Here is a 21333-nt window from a genome sequence, read left to right on the forward strand (position 1 = left end):
TCTTCTTTATAATTTTCTCCTCCTATTTTTTCTTTTTGGTTGAAAATTTTGTTTCTTAAGTTCTCTTCAAAAAAAGAAAGGTGGTGAATATTAGCATGAGTGTTAGAGTGAGATTCCAATGAATAAGTTCTTGATGGTGAGCAGTTGATTATATATATTAGCTTTCTAGAACGGCAACTATGGAAAGTGGGCATAAGAATTTAGAGGATCTGGTTGCAAGTGTGACTGAAGAAACGATATACGTTGCGGTGGGAATAGATGTGAAAGGCTGCAAATCAACCCTGTCATGGGCTTTACACAACAATGGAGGAAAGAGGATTTGCATCATTCATGTGCATCGACCTGCACAGTGGATCCCCAGTGATTGTAAGTCGTACAATTTACAGAAAGGTCCACATAATATTATATTTATATAAAACTTGGAAGTTTTGATGGGAATTCAGTTTTTGTTGTGTGGTATAAATTGATCTATTGTAATTGATCATTCGTGCTAGCTAGCTTACAGCTTTATGGCTTTTTAGTTGAGAAGAAGACTCTTTTTCCGAATAGTTTAGTTTAGAAGTGTTATTGGTTGACTTTATTTGTGGAACTTCAAATTACAAACTTGGTTTACAGTTATAAAATTTACTAGGGTTTGATGTATTTTTATTTTTATTTTTATTTTTTGTTTTTGTTTGTTTTTCCTTGGAGAAATAAAGAATTTCTACTAGGATCGTGAAATGAATTGAAAAGAAACTTTGGAAAATAATTGGCCATAATTGTGGAGAAATAAATTCAAGGTAAAATATTATTTTAGTCCCTAAAATTTATTTAAAATTCATTTTTCATTCTTAAATTAGAGAAAAATTTATTTTTCATCTTAAACTATTAAAAAATTTTTACTTTCGTCTTTAAACTTTAAAAAGATTTTTTTTTTCATCCCTAAATTATTGAATTTTTTTGTTTTCCAATTTTTGTCTCTAATTTTTTGGAAAAAAAAAAAAACTATTTACAAAGTTTAAGGATGAAAAACAAGAAATTTTCAAAATTTAAGAATGAAAAATAAACTTTTTGTAAAGTTTATGGACAAAAATAGTATTTTACCCATTCAGAGAATTTAGTAACTTTGGAAAAATAAACCTATACAAATTTTGATTAAGATTTTAAACTCGTGATCTGGTAATCAATTTGAAGAAATATGACTATGGAGAACTGGAGAATTTCACGTTTGTCTTTATGATCTGGCTTTTGTTTTTTTTTTTTTGCACGAGTTTTAGTATTTCAAAGTGAAATATATTTAAGCTTTTGTTATTAATTTGCAGTGGGTGGAGGCTACCCAGCAAGCTTAGTGGACGAAAAGATTGTAGGAGATTACCGGAAAACACAGTGCCAAAATATGAAAGAGACTCTAGAAGTATACCTTTCTATTTGTCGCGGAGAGGGGGTAAATAAGTCAAATATCCTTAACAAATCTTACTAACTACGCAGGAAAAAAAAAATTGATATGCATAACATATCTCAATATAATAACTCGAGAGATACAAAACAATTCACAAAATATTTTATGCTTGTCAAGGTGTAAAGCTATTAGTGGGACTAAAAAAAAGTATGGTTGGTGGTGAAGTTAGATAGGACTTATTTGTGAGTTCCAATTAGCTCAGCTGGTAAAGTCTTTGATGGTTGTATAAGAGATCTGGAGTTCAATCCCTGCCTATACCAAAAACTGATTGGTGTCTTGGTCTGATAATAAAAAGCTATTATCAGGAGCGGATGTCATAGGTTGAAACTCTCTAAAAAAAAAGAAGATAGGAATTATTTAATAAAACCTTGTCAACTCATCCTTTTTCTTTCGTAGTTCAACAAACAGTCGCCCCTTCAACAAGAATAGGCATAAATATGGAAACTTATTTATGAAAATTATTGTGTCGGCAACTTTGTAGCATTACTCATCTCAAAATTTTTATATATTCCTAGATTTTTTGGGTCTACAAGTTTTATTTTTTGTTTTCAAATCTAGAAAATTTTCAAAACACAATTTTGCCACAAGTTTTATTTGGCTCTTGTTTTTGCATAATTAGATACATGTTAAAATTCCTACCTAAGTTTAATATTACTTTATAATTTCTATTCTAATTTTTAATAAGATAGAATGTGCGGTGATTTTTGTTGAGTAGATATATGATTGGTTTTATTTTATTTTATTTTATTATTATTAATTAATATTGGACCCTTAGTATATTTGTACTTTTTTTAGGGTGAAAAAAAAAATACAAAAATACTAGGAGTCCAACATTAACTCACTTGGCACAAAAATTGAATAACTTAAGTGAACATATGACATAAAATTAGTCCACAACTGAAATCTAGTTTGAAATCGATCTAATTGAATTTTCTCTCAACTTTGTCTCTCTCTCTCTCTCTATATATATATATATACTTGGGTTCAATTTACACCTGGTGTAACTCTAAGCAATGTTACATCATCCAATAACTTGTTATTAAATTCATATTTTAAAAATTTCAAACTACAAAAACTTAAATTTAAATAATTGATTGATGACATGATTATTGATATTTAATTATCTTGAAATTTTGCAAGCATAAAAAATGCATGAAGATAATGTAATCCGACGGTGAATTTGTAAAAATTTGCATTCAATTAAATAAAATTGAGTGTTGTAATATTGTTTAAAGTTACAATAGGTTTAACTTGAGCCCAATCCATATACATACATACATACATACATACATACATACATACATACATACATACATACATACATACATACATATATATATATATATATATATATATATATATATATATATATATATATATATATATTGTACACTTAGAATATTTTATATTTTCTGTTATTGATGGACCCATATGAAAATTAATCACAACTTGCCAAATTAAACCGTTGTGAAAGCATTAGTACTTTCTACCAAAATGGATTTGAAGTTAATTGTCCTCTTTTATTGGTTAATCAATATATGGGTTACAAGCATTGAAATTCGAAATTTATTAAGGTATTAATGGTTCAAACTTTCAATATTGGGTTCAAGTGATGGTTCAATAGTAACCAAATTTTTTGTAGTGTCTTATATATATACCATTCCTCTTTCTCCTTTACTATATCTACCTATCTCAAAGAAAAAAAAAAAATCCAATATTCCATTAATTGGCACTGATGATTCCTTTTGAAATTTCAGCTACTGATTTTTCAAATTTGTTGACACTTTTGTTTTTTGTTTTTTTTGTTTTTGGCTGAACGATATTAGTGTTTTTTAAATCTAGGTAGAGGCACGGAGCGTATGGATTGAAATGGGCGATATCGGGAAGGGAATTGTAGAACTCATTTCTCATGATGGGATTAAGGAGCTTGTAATGGGAGGAGCATTAGACAAACATTATAAAGAGTACAAACCATATAAAAAGCTTTCCATTAATTTTTCATGTTCAATTCTAGTTCTATGCATTGTACACTGTGGATATCTACTGTCAATTTTTATTGCTTCAGAAACCAGAAAATATACATGGTTATTAATGGGTCCTAACTATAGAACATGTGGTTTGGATTACGCAAAGAAGCCCAATGTTCGGAACATAAGGGAAAGGGGGAACTAATAAATGAAAAGAATGCCTTAGTACATCTAGAAAAAGTTAGACTAAAAAATAATTAATCTAATAACTAAGGAATGAAATATATCTTTTCCTTGATAAGTGAAGAATGAAATAAATCAGTAATAGATATACCATACAATTTTGATATGCTTTTTTTTTTTTTTTTTTTTGGCTTTGGAATATCTTGTACCAATGGGAATGCACTGATTGATAGCTAGGTTCATTTAGTTAATAGAACTCTTTCAAAAGATGGCTTGATTCCTTGTTTGTTGAGATTTTTGGTTTTAATTGATCATGTTTGTGATTTTTGAAGTATTTTATAATTTTTAGCATCAATGGTTGCTATATGATCTTGGAGAGCTCAGCTTATCGTTAAAAGTATTGACATCACTCAATGATGCAGGAAAATGAGCCTCAAGTCTAAGAAAGCTAAGTATGTGTGCAAACAAGCTCCTCTTTCTTGCTGCATACAATTTATTTGCAGCGGTCGCCTTATCAATACCAGGTTTGCTTAACATGATTGTTAATTACATTTGGTAAAGTAACTGTCAGTTGATGATTATGACCATAGTCAAAGCGTGAATCGTATCGTGAATTTATTTTTTATTCTGTATCATATCATATTATGTATAGTAAAATACATAAATATTTAACATAATTTATAAAAAATTATAGATATACATATATAAAGAATAACATATTTATTATAAATTTTAAATATATTCAGCTAATGACTAGTTTATTTATCACTCATATAATAATATTTAATAAGCTAAATAAATAAATCAAACTAACATGTTTTTATAACATATACATTCAAATTGATTGATATCAAAAGTGATAATACATTACAAATTACCCTAAATAATAATTTCTTTTCATCAAATTCGTCATCTTGTCTAATCAACTTTATCTAAGTCAATTGTAAGTGCACAATTACACCTGGACCCAAGAACAGTTATGGGCTCAGGCCCAATGAGCCTTAAACAATATGAATTTGTAGAGTGTGGGCTTTAAACCTAGGTTAGAAATGTATAGGGATTAAATGACAAGTTAAAGACTGCCAGTACCTGGAAACAACAAAGAGTAATGTAAATAGGCCTCCTCGGACATAAACCGAGAGCTGTTCTTATATTATATCTCTTTCTTTGTCTTTTTTCTTTTTTTAGGTTACAAAAAGTTCCGTCCCGTTTCTGTTCTAGGTCCCCCCTTAAATACTTCCCTTTTTAATACTTTAGACACGTGTTGCCCCCAATTCCTCCCTTAGCCTAGATATTTCTTTTCTTAGTGCCTTTGAACAGTAACTAGAAGTTTCCCTTCCACTGTTCAAGTGTCACTTCCCCATTAATGCGGCCAGGGTGGTAGGTGCAGGGTCTTTAATGTGGAGGTAGCAGCCTTTATCTTTGATATTCTTCCAACATCGGTGCTTCTAGGACATTCAAGGGTTCACCCCCTTTAACCATTGGTCTTGACCGTGTCATTCCCTAACCTTTACCATGAAGTTCCGGGTTCTCTAGTGTCAGTCCGAGGGGAAAACCATCCTCGGCTGGACCCTCGGATCCTCGGCGTATGGGCCGACTTAAAGTACTAACAAGTCCTAAACTCAAGAGCAGGTCGGCCTTACTTAGCAAGACCCAACAGCCCATATTACTATCAAGATCTTTTTACTCCCCACAAATGTTATCATCATTTTAATTATTTTGCAAAACTTATTTCTTCATTGAATTTTTCTTCTCCATCATCACCATTTACTATCTCTTGTTATTTTATTTTAATAATTTTTTAAAAATACTTCTTTTTGGCATTCTAGTTCCCTAAACTTATAATAATAATGAAAAAAAAAAATTATATTGTTAGTTAATACCTTATCCATTGGTTTCTTTGCATTTAGCATCAATTTTTTTAATAGTTTCATTAGTTGTCAAGCTTTTGAAACTATTTTGTAAATTAGCATCAAGCCAGAATGTTTCAAACTTTGACATTTGTCATATTTAATAATAGCTTACTCTTATCACTAATGTAAGTATCAATATAGGGAGCCGAAGCACTTGATATTACGGTCTATTACTAGGGAGTCCGATAGGGATAACATTGAATCTAGAGCATCAAGCTACCGTTGGTCAAAATCTGTACACAGAAGGGACATTACTGAAGCTGGACCATCAAACCACTTGAGATCAGGTCCTGTTACATCGATATGTCAAGAATTGACCGTACACATGGTAAAGATTTTAGAGTGCGTTTAGATGCAAATTTTTGTTAATTTTTTTTTTGTCTATTTGTTGAAGGAAAATACCAAAATCCTAATTTTTGCCACAATTTACTCTTGTGGTAAAAATTATGATAAAAGTTGTAATTCCTGTATTACTCTTTATTAAAAGTGGTTAAGTACTTTTGTAAATAGAAAAAAGAGGTTTGAAACTTTAAATAGTTGTACTATGTACTATGCTTGAAAATTAAGTATAACATTGCAAACTTCAAAAAGTCCAAAATCTTACACAAATTTCCCATAATCCAACCTGTAGACCAAAGAAGAGATTTGGAAAAAAAAAAAAGAATGTGAGGAAACATTGGCAATACAAAAAAGCCTTGAAAATATTTATCAATAACTACAATAATTATCAAATATCACATTTAAACAAAAAAAAATAAAAGAAAAAATCACATTAATTATGTTAAACCTTCTAGTACAATGCATGGGTTATGACGACTAAAATCTATAATTCTATATAAATAAAAGCAGGAAATTTATTATTGATAATCTATGGTTCATAATTTTAATTATATAATTCCTAACAATTTAATTACAGTATTATTTAAAATATTTTTATATATAAGATTTAAATTAAAAACAATTAATTTGGAATATGACATTCTTACTCAAATTTAATGTTTTGACAACAATAAAAACTAAGCACAACAAAAGATAAAAGCAATTCTGATTACATGCAATTAGGAATTTGAGATATATTTTTGAAATAGGAATTTAAAAGATAATAGTGCATTTTTTTTTATAGGAGATTATAGTGCATTTAAATTAAGGAAATAATTAAATAATTGTCAATATACTCAACTAAGTGGTTGATATTGTTGACTATTCTTTCTCTCTAATGACATATAATATATTTGAAGTTGATAAATATTATTGTGCATAAGAAGTAGGAAACATGGTACATAAAATAATTTCTTATAAAATATTTTAAAAACAGTGTCTCATGAATTTCTTCTTGTTATTGAGTAGAATACTCAACACACAGAACACACCGCACACCTTATACTATCATATGAACTATATGCTTTAAAATCTTACCACTGTAAACGTCAAAAGGTTCAAAATCTTACTCAAAGTTTTGATAACCCAATCAACAGTTCCAAGAAGAGGTGAAACAAAGGAAAGAAGTTGAGGAAGCACTAGTGAAAGAGAGAGAAGAACTTGAAAAGTTGAAGAATCTGGAAGATCAAATGTTGGAAGAACTTCGGATTGCCAAAGAACAAAATACATTTTTAAAGAGCCAAAACGAGGAGTTACAAAAAGAGAGAGACGAGTTGCAGATTGAGCATGACAATGCACTACAAGAAGCTGAAGGGCTGAGAAGTAAACAAGCAGAGGCCTCTATACAAATGTCTGAGTTCTTGCCCTCCGAGATTGAAGAAGCTACTCAAGGCTTTGATGATTCCCTTATAATTGGACGAGGAGGATATGGGAACGTTTATAAAGGTTTCCTGCGCCAAAACCAAGTGGCTATAAAGAGTCTAAGATCTAATGGCTCGCAAGGCTCCTCAGAATTCAAAATGGAGGTTTGTGTATTCATTTGAAACTCAGTTGAATAATTTTTTTAGTTAAAGATTTATTTGACTTTTGGCTATGATGTCAAATTTAGGGTGAGATTAGTATATATAGTTTTAAAGTTTAGTGTTAAGCTGTTTACCATATTTTGATCTTAATTGATTTCTCAACTAAAAGAATATGTCAAATTTGTTGAAAAATTGGTACACAATTTTGGTGCATCCAACTCGATCTTCTATATATGATCATGTGAGATGATCTATTGCTTAAATAATTTGGAATTATGTATACGTAGATGCCTATTTATTTGGAGAATGTCTGTAATCATTCACTTATGTTGATAAATTTGACTACTGTATCTAGCATGCTTACATGTAATTTCTCTCTGCCTATCAAATCATTAGTGTATGTGTGTGTGTGTGTATATATATATATATTTTTTAAAATTTTTTAAGCACAATACACTTAAAGCATTTTATTTGTATACACTCTATCATGCAATATTATGTTATGAATGTGTATATAATTACGTTACAGAATTATCGGTAGATTGTAGCCTATAGAATGTTACAATAATAAAAAGTGGTGCTTAGGTAGTACAAAATTTCCTATAATCCAATTACAACCTTACGTGGTTATAGTGTAATAGTACGTATTTCGGTACTTGTTTTTCATGCACTTTGCACTCTTAAAATCATGGCTTGTGCTTGTCTAATATGCATAAGGTGACAATTTAATTAGTAGTTAGTAACTCTTTTTTCTAATAAAACAAGCTAGAATATCTAAAGCACTTCTCTATCAAAAAATTTGATTATATAATCATGAGGCTCGGGAAAATCTCTTCACTACCTAAAAAGAATAAGTTGGATCAAAAGTTTGGCTTTCTTTCTCATTAGTTGGTTGTATATCAGGTTCGTGCTTTGAGTCAGCTGACGCATCCCAATCTAGTCAAACTTATTGGATGTTGTTTGGAAACTTTTGTGCTTGTCTACGAGTATGTCCCCAATGGAAGCCTTGAAGATCGGCTCAACTGCAAGAACAAAAGTACTCCATTATCATGGCAAACTCGAATACACATTGTCACAGAGTTATGCTCTGTCCTCGTTTATCTTCATTCTAGAAAACCTCACAGCATAGTACATGGTGATTTGAAACCCTCTAATATCCTTCTTGATGCCAACTTTAAGATTAAACTTAGTGATTTTGGAATCTGCCGTATATTATGCCATGATATAAGATCAAGCAACGATACAACATTGTGTCATTTTACTGACCCAAAGGGCACTTTGTATTACATAGATCCTGAGTTCTATGAAACAGGAAAGCTGACCAGGAAGTCAGATGTTTACTCATTTGGAGTCATATTACTACAATTGTTGACTGGCCAGAGACCACCCTTCAATATGGAAAATGACGTGCAAGTTGCCTTAGATGCTGGAAAGTTGTCATCCCTCTTGGATCCTTTGGCTGGAGACTGGCCAATTAAGACTGCTCAAGAGTTGGCTCACTTGGCCTTGTGGTGTTGTGATAGGTACCAAAGGAACCGACCAGACCTTAGCTCGGAGGTCAGGAAGGTACTTGAACCAATTAGGGCTTCATGTGTGGCCTTATCCTCATCCACCGGCCAAAAGAGGAAATATCGTCAAGTTCTAGTGGCAGACTCTAGTACAAGGTTTTTTTCATCAATTAGAGGCTTTGAGGAGACGGCTGGACAGTAGGCATAACATGTCAAGCAGGATGATTCTAATTTCTAAGCTTGTACATTGTAAATATTCTTCTCCAACTATTCTCTTCCTTCTGTCATCCAGAAATGACAATCTTTCATAAAAAAGGAAAAGAAGACATTGTCAATTTGTTTTTTCTTAATTATTTCAATCCTTGTTTTTTTTTTTCTTTTGAGAATGAAATCTTTGTTTCTTTGTTGTATGTTGAAGGGTGTAATGACACAATCTATCTTGTTATGTATAACAAACAACTATGGATTTATTTTATTTTATTTGCATAAAGACAACTTTGGATTTAAGGTATGCCAAACATGTAATATATCCTACAAAAGAAAAAAAGTCACATGATTGAAGCTTAATTGGAATGGAATTTAGGTAGATTCATCATTTTAGATCAATGTTAATTTTGTTATGGTTTCATACTGGTCACTAAACTCGTGCAACTAATCTCATGTCTAGAGACCAATATTCAATTGGGTTTCTCTAGCGTCTTGGGTAATCCTCTAGAACAGTTTTCGGTACAATTTGATTTCTTGTCCTGGTACAAGTGTTTGCACCCACTGAGATGAGTTCCAATCAAGGTGGAGCTAGGAATTTTTGTTTTCCCATAAAACTTTATTTAAATGGATTGTTAATTAATGCCTTAAGGGCATTTGTTAGCATTTCTCTAAAAAAACACAAAAATACATGAAGTATTACAATTTTTTTTTACTAACAGAGAGAAAAAAAATGGACTGATAAAAGATAAAATAAGAATTAAGAATGTTGAGATGAGAGTAAGAAAGTAAGAAAATTGAAATGATAATAGAGAAGAGAAATAAAAACAAACGATATTTGCTACAATTGTGAGTTGAGTCACTGAGGAGAACAAAATTTTTGCGACTGCAGAGCCAAAAAGAACATAATTTCTGGCATTGCCAATGATAATCATGATGGAAATATTAATCTTGAGGTCTTTTTCCAAGAGAAACTGAAATTATGGATTATTTTTATGTAATAGGTTGAAAGAGTTACAAATTTCAATGATTATTTTTATTTTTATTTTTTTTAATAGGCTTTTTGTTAAATAATTTGTTCACTCATTTTTTGGTCTTGTCTTGTTTTTGTTTGGGTTATTTGGTATTTTTGTTTTTGTTATTTAAGGGTTTTTTTTGGTGTGCTTAAGAGGTTAATGATTATGTTTGAGGGGCCATAATTAATTTTGAGTAATATTGCATCTACAACATTTTAAAAACAAATTTTATGCAACAATTTGTTATTAGTAAGTTAAAAGGTGATGTTAATATTATACCCAAATTAGAATTAGTAATTGCCTATGACCATCTTGAGTTACACATTGTGGGGAGTAAAAGGGCCAAGGTGGGCACATGGGCCTTTGGATTGTAGCATGGAGGGCCGACCTGCTCCAGAATTAAACTCTACGAATTGGCCCATACGCCGAGGGTCTGAGGATACAGCCGAGGGCGAGCTTCTCCTCGGACAGGCCCAAGAGAACTCAAAGCTTCATTATGAAGGTCAAAGCACAACTCTCGAAAGACCAATGGTTAAAGGGGGAAAACCTGAACCTTTTCGATACACCAGTGTTAAGGAAAATATCTAGAGTAAAGACTGCCACCTCCGCATTAAAGACTCTGCATCTACCTTTCTGGCCGCATTAATGGGGAAGTGACTCCTGAACAGTAGGGCAGAAACTTCTAGTGAGTGTCCCAAAAAGCATCAGAAAAAGGGGTATTTAAGGGGGAGGAATGCAAAAGAGAGGGGGATCTCTCTCTCTCTCTCGCTCACTCTCTCTCTCTAAAGAAAAAGAAAAGAAATTAAGGATTGTAACCTGTAAGAAAGAAAGAGAAATAATACAGAGTTGGTCCTCGGCTTACGTCCGAAGAGGCCTATTTGCAATTAACAATAGTTATTCACAAGTGTTTGTAACTCTCAGACTGTTGTCAAGTTCTCAGTACCTCTAACCTAGATTTCAAGCCCACACTCTACAAATTTTATTGTTTAAGGCTCATTGGGCCTGAGCCCATAATCTTCTTTGGGTCCAGGTGCAATTGTGCACTTACACACATAGAGCCGCCTTTGTTCACAAATCTATGTTAGTAATTTATAACTAGATTATTGTTGAAATTCTATTATTTTATTTTTTTAGATTTAATTATTTTTATCTAAAAACTTATAAAAATTAGATTTACCAACTTTGTATTATTGAAATTTATTACTTCAAAGTGGACTATTTATATTATTAAAAATTACAAATAATAATTTGATTTCTTATGAATATATTTATAAATTACACAATTTAATTATATTCTATAAAAATATATTTTATACATGTACAAATATAAACATATAATATTTTTTATACTTAATTCAAGTCTGATACTCACAAGCTTATTCATGGATACATTATTCTATTTGAGTTTAAACTTGACTCATTTTCTAAATAAATGATCATAAACAAAATTTTTCTTAAGTAGAGCTTGATTTGTTTATGAATAGCTCATCACATTTACAACCCTATGTAAAATCAAGGGGAAAAAGGGGATCCAATATGGCGTAATTAATGAGAGGGAATTTATGTTTTTTTTTTTTTTTGAGAAGCACACACACACAATCACACTCTCTCACCAAGCTCAAACTCATTACGTAATATAAAGTATCACTATAAAAGATCATAACTCTTGTAGTAGCAGAGAGAGAATTTAGTTGGTACAACAACTTGTAAGAAACATCAAAATGTTAACCAAGTGGTTCCTAAGGTTTTATGAGATCTATGAAGTCCTAGGGTTGAAACTTCTAGCCAATTATATCTTGACAACCAAGGGATTCCTCTGTTGTTATTACTTGATGTGTTTGAGACAAAAAAAAAAGGACTACAAACATTTAGGGTCTGTTTGGATAGAACTTATTGCTGAAAACTGAAAACACTGTAGCAAAATAATTTTAAAATGTGTAAATAGTATTGCGGGACCCATTTTTAATGAAAAAGTTGCTGAAAAGTGAAATTTGTGGGTCCGTGAACAGTGCACAAATGCACTGTTCACAGAAGATTGGGTCAACAACTGCGGCTGGAAAAAAAAAAAAAAAAAAAAACTGAAAACGCAGATGCAGCTTCAGTGGAATCCAAACGCCTCTTAATGTATAGACCCCCACTTTGTAACCCCCATTTAACATCAATTAGGGGCAGAATGAATTTCACACCGGGGGAGGGGCTAAGATTGTAATTTTGACTGTTTGATTTCTAATTGCTACATATAAAGTGAATTTTGAAGTCATAATAATCGAAACAACAGATCATGAGCCTTAATTGGATTATCAGATCAAAAAATATCATCAAATCAAGTTCTAACTACTAAAGATGCATCTGCACGAATTAAGCCCGACTACATGTAATTATGAACAATCAATTTAATTAGTCCATTTCAAGTCCAATTAAAATTATTGGCATGTTGTAATCCTATTGGTCAAGGCTGAAAATTTAGAGTTGCATGCATCTAATTCACATCAGGTAATCAACATTTATGAAATACTTAATTTGGTTAAACTAAATTTTGGTTGGGTGAAATTAATGATGATTGGTTGAACTTGAGGCCCAAGTTGGTGTTAACGATGTTGAAATTCGTAATATTAAAGAATTCGGGCCGAGGTTGGTACAATTCACATGATCAAGCCAATCAACTTAGAAGATACCTCAATCCTGTTTCTACCTTTGTTCAAAATGTTGAAGAATAAATAAAAGCAAAGAACAATCTCATTTGTTCAAAATAAAATCAAACTGAGGCAAATTGCTGATTTAGATTTAGCTGAGCGTAGTTTTACTTTTAGAATTCTATAGCATAAGATTTTAAAATAGTTATTCTTTTCCTATATTCTTCCAGTAACTATAAAAGTCAGATATGGAAACGGATTTACAGGCAGTTACAAATACTCTTTCGATCTCTTTGGTTTCTGAGAGAAACGGATAAAAGAACAAGAATTTGGGATTGAATTTTGATTTTATTCCAGCATTTTCTCAGCAACCAAACGGATCCTTCGTAATGAAATAGAAAAGGCGCTTGATCTCAACCAAAGAATTTGAAATCAAAGAAAACAATCAAAATTGAGACAGAATATGAAGAATCTGTTCATTAGTTTAAACATTTCGAAATTTTGATGCTTAAAATTTTCCTGCATATTCTCGGAAACCAAACAGAACGAGTTTGTGAAGGAAATTCAAACCTGGCGCGAGGAGGAAGGACGGAGATGGAGCTAATTAGATCGCAAACTTTATTGATCTTCAACTTCATTTGCTTGATTCAGAGATTTGAAAAGGTCCTTTGAGAGGCCAATTGTGCTGTGACTATTTGGTTGAAACCCTAGGTGATCAGCGAAGAGGTCAATCTGTAAATTGAGGCAATCGGTTTCTGAGTGTTTGAATTTCTTCGAATTCCAGAGAGAGCGAGAGAGAGAGATTAACGAGTGAGAAAGTGAAATTCGAACGGTTATACTTTTTTTTTTTTTTGACTGAAAGATAGAAGTATATTACTAAAAATTAAAAGAAGTACAAAGAGTGCGCTAGGGTGGCACCCACCGGCCAGGCCCCAACAGCCAAACCAAAAGGAAAAAAAACTATAAAGTATACAATAGTCCCAAAAGGTGAGAACAGCACACCAAAGTGCTCCGTTTCTAGGCATGCTACGTAATAGCCGTTGGTAATCTTCCAATAACGTTTCTGCACTTTTGAGAATCGCTTGTGGCGGAGTTTGAGACGCTTGTCACGCTTCAAAAACTAACCTGTTTCGCGCGTTCCAAATGGACCATGCCACCATGGCCCACGTCTCCAACTCCTTCCGAGACAACCTTTCCTTCAGAGATTTGGCTAAACTAAAAAACGTCTCAGCCGAGGAGTCACATTTTTGCAGCTTTCCGTTAACAGTCGCCCACACATTACACGCTAGCGGGCACTGCCAAAGGATATGGAGGACCGTCTCATCACTCGAACCACAGACCGCACACTTAGAATCAATGGGCACTTTCCGACGGGCTAGGTTCGCTCTGGTGGGAAGGATGTCTGAGCTAGCTCGCCACATGAAGTTTCGAACTTTGGGAGGAATGGACAGCTTACACAAACCGTTCCATATACGCTTATCGTCTTGCACCCTGGAGTGCTCAGCTGTCTCCGTCTGGTTCAATCGAAGCGCTACTCGATAAGCAGTTCGCACCGAAAAAGTATTGGCCCTGTTCTCATTCCAACGCAGTTCGAACGGTTATACTTACATTTACATAGTACATGCAGAGCGTGGGCGGGAAAAGGGGTTGCTGGGCTTTTCAGATTCGGTTTGTATTATGGGCTGGATAGTGGATCAAAAGAAGCCCAATAGTTCTTTTTGGGTCTGAAACAAGGTCAGTAGAGTAACAAAAATTAACTTTTGTTTATACTTTATATACTGAGCCCATTAAATGCATCTAACCTAATCCAAGGGTGGCAGCTTGTGTTGCCAAATCTTAATGTGTTGTCTCGAATATAACATGTTTAACAATTGTGTCAAATATTTTCGACTAAGCATAACCTAATTATTAAGGGAATAAGATCCTCTTCATTTGGAGAGGAGTCCATTTCACTGTATAATTTTAGTTTATATATATATAGACACACACACATCGATAATTGGGGTGGATGACATTTTAATTCCTAAATTAGACAATATATATAGTGCCAAATGCCACTGCCACTGCCACTGCCACTGCCAAATCATTTAAAATTTTATTAAACAGGTTGACATGACATGTCCCACAAACATGCAGAAAGACAATTGTTTTTTTTCTCACATCTTTTGCAAAATTCTCTAACTTTTAACTTTTTTGGAGATAAGTTAACTTTTAGATTTTTTTCAAATATTTAATACAAATGCAAATAAGTTAATGGAATTGGGGGTACTCAAGCAGATACATAATAAACAAGTCGTGTTGAGTTGACATATACATGACCCATTCAACTTATTTAACAAATATGTTATGTTGAGTTGACATAAATAAGGTTCATTTCAACCTATTTGAAAAATATGATCCAAAACGAAAACAGGGGTTTATGTTTGGTAAGAACATAAATTATAATAATTATAGACATATAAATCCTATGTAAATTCCACTATATAATTAATAAAATCAATTAAAGCGCTAATTGCATGTAATCTAAAAATTCTTATTTCTTTCACAAAAAAAAATGTTATTATTTAAACATAATGAAGTTCTCTCCAAATTTTGAAATACAAAATCTAAGAAAAATAAATTGAAGTAATTCCTTTTCCCCTTTAGTTTTTGGGTGAAAGGAACAGAGATCTTAGAATTACAATGCAAATTTTGTAATACAACTATTAAATTTATATTAATCAATCTTTTTATATTTTTAATTTAAATTTTTGTTGGATTATAATAATATTTATTTACATAGGTTTAAAAGGTTCGTGTCAAGGCAAGGTTAACCTGACTTGACACGAATATAGAATGGGGATCATTTTGGGTTAATTTCTAGTTAAGCAAGTTAACATGAGATTGGCCCATCTATTAATTGTGGCAAAGTAGTATATTAATATTGTGAAGGTGGGTCCACCTGCTTTGACACGTACGAACCCATCAAATGGCTTAGGTTAATATTTTTAAATCCGCTAGGGTTTGAGTTTTTACATTAGATACCTAAGCTCAACCTTATTATCAATTTAAATTTCTAAAATGCCTATATTTTTAATTTTCTTTACATTAAAAAAAAAAGGTTTCTATAATAGAAGTAAGTGTGAACTCTTTCTTAAAATATTACTGAATGGTTATGTCAAAGTGTTTCTAATGCTCAAATTTTTTAAATAGTATTTCAGATGTTCAATTTTAAATCAACACGACTTGAATTGATCAATTTGATCTAACTTATATATGATAATATAAACAGGTTGGAAAATGGCGTGCAAGTTGCCTTAGGTGCTGGAAAGTTGTCATCCCTGTTGGATCCTTTGGCTGGAGACTGGCCAATTGAGATTGCTCAAAACTTGGCTCACTTGGCCTTGAGGTGCTGTGACAGGAACCGAAAGAACCGGCCAGACCTTAGCTCAGAGGTCAAGAAAGGAACTTGAACCAATGAGGAATTCATGTGTAGCCTCATGAAGCAGAGGCTGACTCTAGTACAAGGTTTTTCTCATCAAGCAGAGGCTTTGAGTTGACGGCTGGACAGTAGGCCTAACACTTCAGGTAGTATGACACACTGTAAACAATCTTATAATCCAACCATTCACTTCATTTTGTTATTCAGGAATGGCTGCAATAGCATTGGAATCTTTTTTCGTTTCTTTCTTTTAATTTCGGTTTTACAAAACAAAATGTTTGTGCCAATCTTTCAGTAAAAAGAAAAAAAAAGAAGATATTGTCAGTTTGTTTTTTCTTCATTATTTCACACTTTGTTTCTTGGTTGAATGTTGAAGGATGCAATGACATAATCATCTTGTTGTTGTGTAGAACAAACAATTATGAATTTTATTTATTTCTTATTTTTTACACAAAGACAACTATGGATTTAAGGTATACCAAACATGCATGTGATAGATCCTAAAGAAGAAAAAAAGTCACATGATTGAAGCTTAATGGGAAGGAATTTTAGTAGATTCATCATTTTAGATCAATGTTGTCAATTTTATTATCGTTTCAAACTAGTCACTAAATTCGTTCACCTAATCCTCATGTCTAGAGCCCAATATTCAATCCGGTTTCTATCGTGGTTGGTAATCATTTAGAACCCTAGTTGCTGGTAGAATTTGAGTCCTTGTCCTAGTACAAGTGTTTGCATCCATCAAGCTGGGTTCCAACGCCTCTAGAATTTTAAGCTTTAACCATTCAAAAATCAATGTTAGTAATTAATAACTAGATTATATATAGTTGAAAGCATATTATTTGATTTAATCGGATTTAATAATTTTTATTAAAAAATTATCAAAATTAGATTTAACAACTCCGCATTAGAGCATTCACATTTCAAAATTCTATCTCATCCTATTTTTCTATTCCAAAAAGCTACTTTATCAATTACACCATACTATTTTATAATACTCTCAACATCCAACTTTTATTTTACAATACAACACATTAAAATAATATTTCTACACACTAAAATAATATATCCCAAAATCCAAATAAAAACAAAAACCCAAAACCCGGTGAGAGAGAGAGAGAAATTGATAAAGTGAATAAAATATTATTTTTTATTTTTTTAGAATTGAGCTACAGTGCAATTCTACCTTTAGAATTGCACTGTAGCACTATTGCAAATTTTTTTTGCAATAGTTGATTTTTAGAAGTCCAAATGATGGGCTTGTTTGGTGCATTAATGCTAAAATTCTCTTACATATAGCATTTGCAATACCATCTTATAGTTGAAATATTTCATCTATCTTTGTAAGTTAAAGACAGATGCCATTATGGGTAGGTTGCAGTGGACCAACCATGATTTTATCCTTGGGTCAAAGCATGAAAAAGAAATTTAATGATTCATTATTCAAGAATAAAAAATATATTAAAAATTAAAACTAAATAAATACATAAAAAAACCCAACCTATATTTAGTACCATCAAAATACAAAATAATTGTTCCTTAATACATCTTTTCAACTCAATCATCTATATCATATCAAAATTGAATTCAATATTCCTTCAAATCTTCAAAATCATTTTTATATATATATATATATATATATATGAACTAAATTGCAATCTCCTTAATTTCTATAATACAAGATCACATATTTTGTAAGAAAATCATCTTCCATATTATTGCAAAGCCTAGTTTCAACAATATTACGGTGAATGCTTCTTCCTTAATTGCAGATTTGCAATTGAAACTAAAAATATTGATAAGTTATTGATTTTTTGGCCGTTACCATTTACTGGCACAATTATAAAAATATCTAACAGTTTCATGAAATTGGAAGTTGAATTATACTATGCTCATAAGTCATAATGGTGAATTCCATTTTCAATAATAAATTTTCATGATCCCTAAGATCTTATAGATAAAACTTATTTACTATTAAAAAAAAAGGGAAATGTTAATCAATGTCCTAAGGGCACAGGTTTTAAGAGCCATATTTAGAAACATTTTATTGATAAAATGATAAAACAATGCCCTACTACTTTCATGATCCCTAAAATCTTATAGATAAAACTTATTTACTATTAAAAGAAGGAAATGTTAACCAATGCTCTAAGGGCATAGGTTTTAAGAACTATTTTTAGAAACATTTTATAGAAAAAATGATAAAATAATAAATGTTGTTGACAACTTTTTATATTTTCCATAAAAGTAGTGTCAAAACTTTCCTATTATGATTTATTAACAATCCACAATAAAATTGTGTGGATTTATTTATTTATTTATAAATATTTTAATACGATGTGGTTGTAGAGATGACAATTGAAGTAGCAAGTAACTTAATTCTTTATTATTCCATTTGACACGTAAGACTTTTCCATCTATAAGATAACGGCAAGGACTAAAATATAGTATAAAGGATAGGAACCATTTATATTGTTTACCCTAGATAAAACTTAGGGCATGTTTGGTACACTGTAATGATTATTATTACATGGGAATAAGAATAAGTATTACAAGTAATACATTAAGTTGAAATGTAATAAGTATTACTATTCATTAATTTGGTGACCATTAAGGAATAGAATCCTGAATATGCATCCACAATTTAGTAGAGTATAAAAAGAAAGTGTAATTAAATCATTTTTAAGTCAAATTTTCTAAAATAAGTGTATTTTAGGGTGTTCAAAATAGAGCTAATAATTGACAACAATGAAAATTTATTTTCTTTCCTTTTGAAGATGTGGCAACTAATGGCTATTTAGGAAATTTTTTTAAAAAGTTATTACATAAGGTGAAGGAATAGATATTCAGTACTTTTAATAAGGAATAGTTATTCCTCATTTTGAAGAATAGCTATTCATAAGGAATAACTATTCATTGTAATAAAAACATAGTCAAACAACCGAATAGTTATGCCATAGGAATATCTATTACATTACAGTGTCTATTACAATCTACCAAACGTGTCCTTAATTATTATTGAGAAAAGGGAAATTCTAACTAATGCCCTAAGGGCATTGGTTTAAGAGCTATTTTTAGAAACATTTTATTGGAATATAGACCATTTATGTTGTTTACCCTAGATAAAATAATAAATATTGTTCATAGTCTTTTATATTTCTCATAAAAGTGGTGTCAAAATTTTCCTATTATGGTTACTAACAATTCACAATAAAATTTGCTTACATCGTATAGCATACACTGTTCTCAAAGGACAAAATTTAATTTAAGTATAATATTTATGTATTGTTTTTTAGGTTTTTTTCTTAAGATTCAACTATATGGTTTTTTTTCTCATGGAATAAAATTATATTTTTAGTTAAATACAATCACATGATTGAATTTAAAAAAAAAATTAAAGAACATTATCTAAGGACTGTAGCTAAATTTTACTCTTTTCCAAATTAATAGAATGACAAAACAAAGAGACTAGTCACACAAATTTCAGTAACATATATGCATTTGAGATGAGATTTGCAGAGTCGGCTAAAGAGGAGAAAGTATATGATGTTTTAGGAACTCCAAATCAGCGTACAGTTGGTGTTTCTAAGCCCAATAAGAAATTGACACCTGGCCTAATTGACACATCAGTATACAGAGCCATTTAAACTAAAATGACTAAATTATCCTTGAAAAAATTTCAAACGTCCGCCATTTACTCTGCAAAAACAAAAACCAAATACTTTTCCTCTTTTCAAAATCAAATCTCATTCTCTCTCTCCCTAGTCCTCATGCCACCATAGTCCTTGCTCTCTCTCAAACCCCAACCTTGATAGCCACTGCGCAGCTATAGCGTCTCTGGCGGAACAACACTACCGAACATTGCAAGTTCTGATGAGACCAGCCTTTGTCTCGTCAAAAAACCTCAAAATCTTCTTTTTATAGTAAAACCATCCTACGCCGGAAGCTTTCTTGCTCCTTCCAACACCCGACAGTCACAAGAAGTTTTTTTGTTTTTTGTTTTTGTTTCTTTTCTGTATTTTCACTTCTTTTTTGTATGCTTTCTTGTTCCCAAAATTATAGATTTGAAAAAAAAAAAAAAAAAAAAAAAAAAAAAAAAAAAAAAAAAAAAAAACTCCAAATGAATGTTTGTGTAGAAATGAAATTTGTACCTGTTTGATAAACTGTTTCAATGAAGATGGATGCACTCCTTTGTTCTTAAACTATTATTAATCAATGGAATATACAATATATAGTAATGGGTTAATCTCTTTTTCTTTTTCTTTTTTTTTTTTTTAAATGTTCTTTTGAATCAGATTAAAGTTGGGGTTTTTTTTTTTTCCACTTCTTTCTTTTTTTTGTTATAGTTTCATATGTTGTTTTTGGGGAGAACATAAATCAATAGTTTTTGGTGGTAATGAAATATGATAATTACTTGATCAATTTCTTTTTTGTTTATGCCAAGGTGCAAAGGTTGCTTATAGTATGGGAGACGATGATTGGATTCTACCTTGTGATGGTGTTGCCTTCTAAAATGGTTAGATTTACACGATGATTAATTTTGATGATACGGTGGTCTTGAACAAGTTCATTTGAAGTGTATGAATTCATTATAATATTTGGATTATAATATTCGAAGAAAAAGCTCTTGAAGTGGGCTCTGTGTTCTTCTTAACATCTGTGGTAAATTTACATGATGTTAGTTTTCGGGGCCAATGTTGTTTCTCTTTAACTGTTCTAATTGCATTGTTGATAAGCACAAGTTGTTTGCATATGTTAGTTCTAATTTACATGATGTTAGTTTTCGGGGCCAATGTTGTTCTTTGACGATTTGGATTGAATAATGAATTGCTTTTGTTAAAGACAGTAAAGAAATGGACCAAACTAATGGGTTTTCTTACAAATACTTGATTTTTATTACTTATTAGTTGATGGTTATGATGTTCAGAAGCTTATTATTCTTATTTTACTCTTAGTGGTAATTTATCGAAAGCCTATGAGAAAACTTCTTTTTGTTTTTTTTCCCTACTAAAGTGAATATTTAATACAGAACAGAGACAACAACAACATGGAGGAAGATGATTTAAATTTTGAGATTCACTATGGGGGAAGGTTCAAAAAATCTTAATGAGGCAAGGTTAGCTTTGTGCTCTAAGTTATTTTTATTTTG

General features: G+C 31.3%; 2 protein-coding genes across 2 annotated transcripts in view; both read left to right on the forward strand.

Annotated features, from left to right (window-relative positions):
* The window catches only part of LOC142638281 (U-box domain-containing protein 33-like), a 53155-nt gene that overhangs the window by 11744 nt on the left and 20078 nt on the right, over positions 1 to 21333 (forward strand). The gene's annotated exons all lie outside the window — the stretch shown is intronic.
* On the forward strand, positions 115 to 9112 carry LOC142640240 (U-box domain-containing protein 33-like). Its single transcript, XM_075814314.1, has 8 exons — positions 115 to 366; positions 1302 to 1423; positions 3281 to 3402; positions 4011 to 4112; positions 5643 to 5847; positions 6977 to 7405; positions 8306 to 8987; positions 9078 to 9112. Exons 1-8 carry the CDS (start codon positions 180 to 182, stop codon positions 9110 to 9112), a joined length of 1884 nt encoding a protein of 627 aa, XP_075670429.1. The 5' UTR covers positions 115 to 179.

The sequence above is a fragment of the Castanea sativa genome, chromosome 6, assembly GCF_040712315.1.
Source record: "Castanea sativa cultivar Marrone di Chiusa Pesio chromosome 6, ASM4071231v1".
In the NCBI taxonomy this organism is placed as follows: domain Eukaryota; kingdom Viridiplantae; phylum Streptophyta; class Magnoliopsida; order Fagales; family Fagaceae; genus Castanea; species Castanea sativa.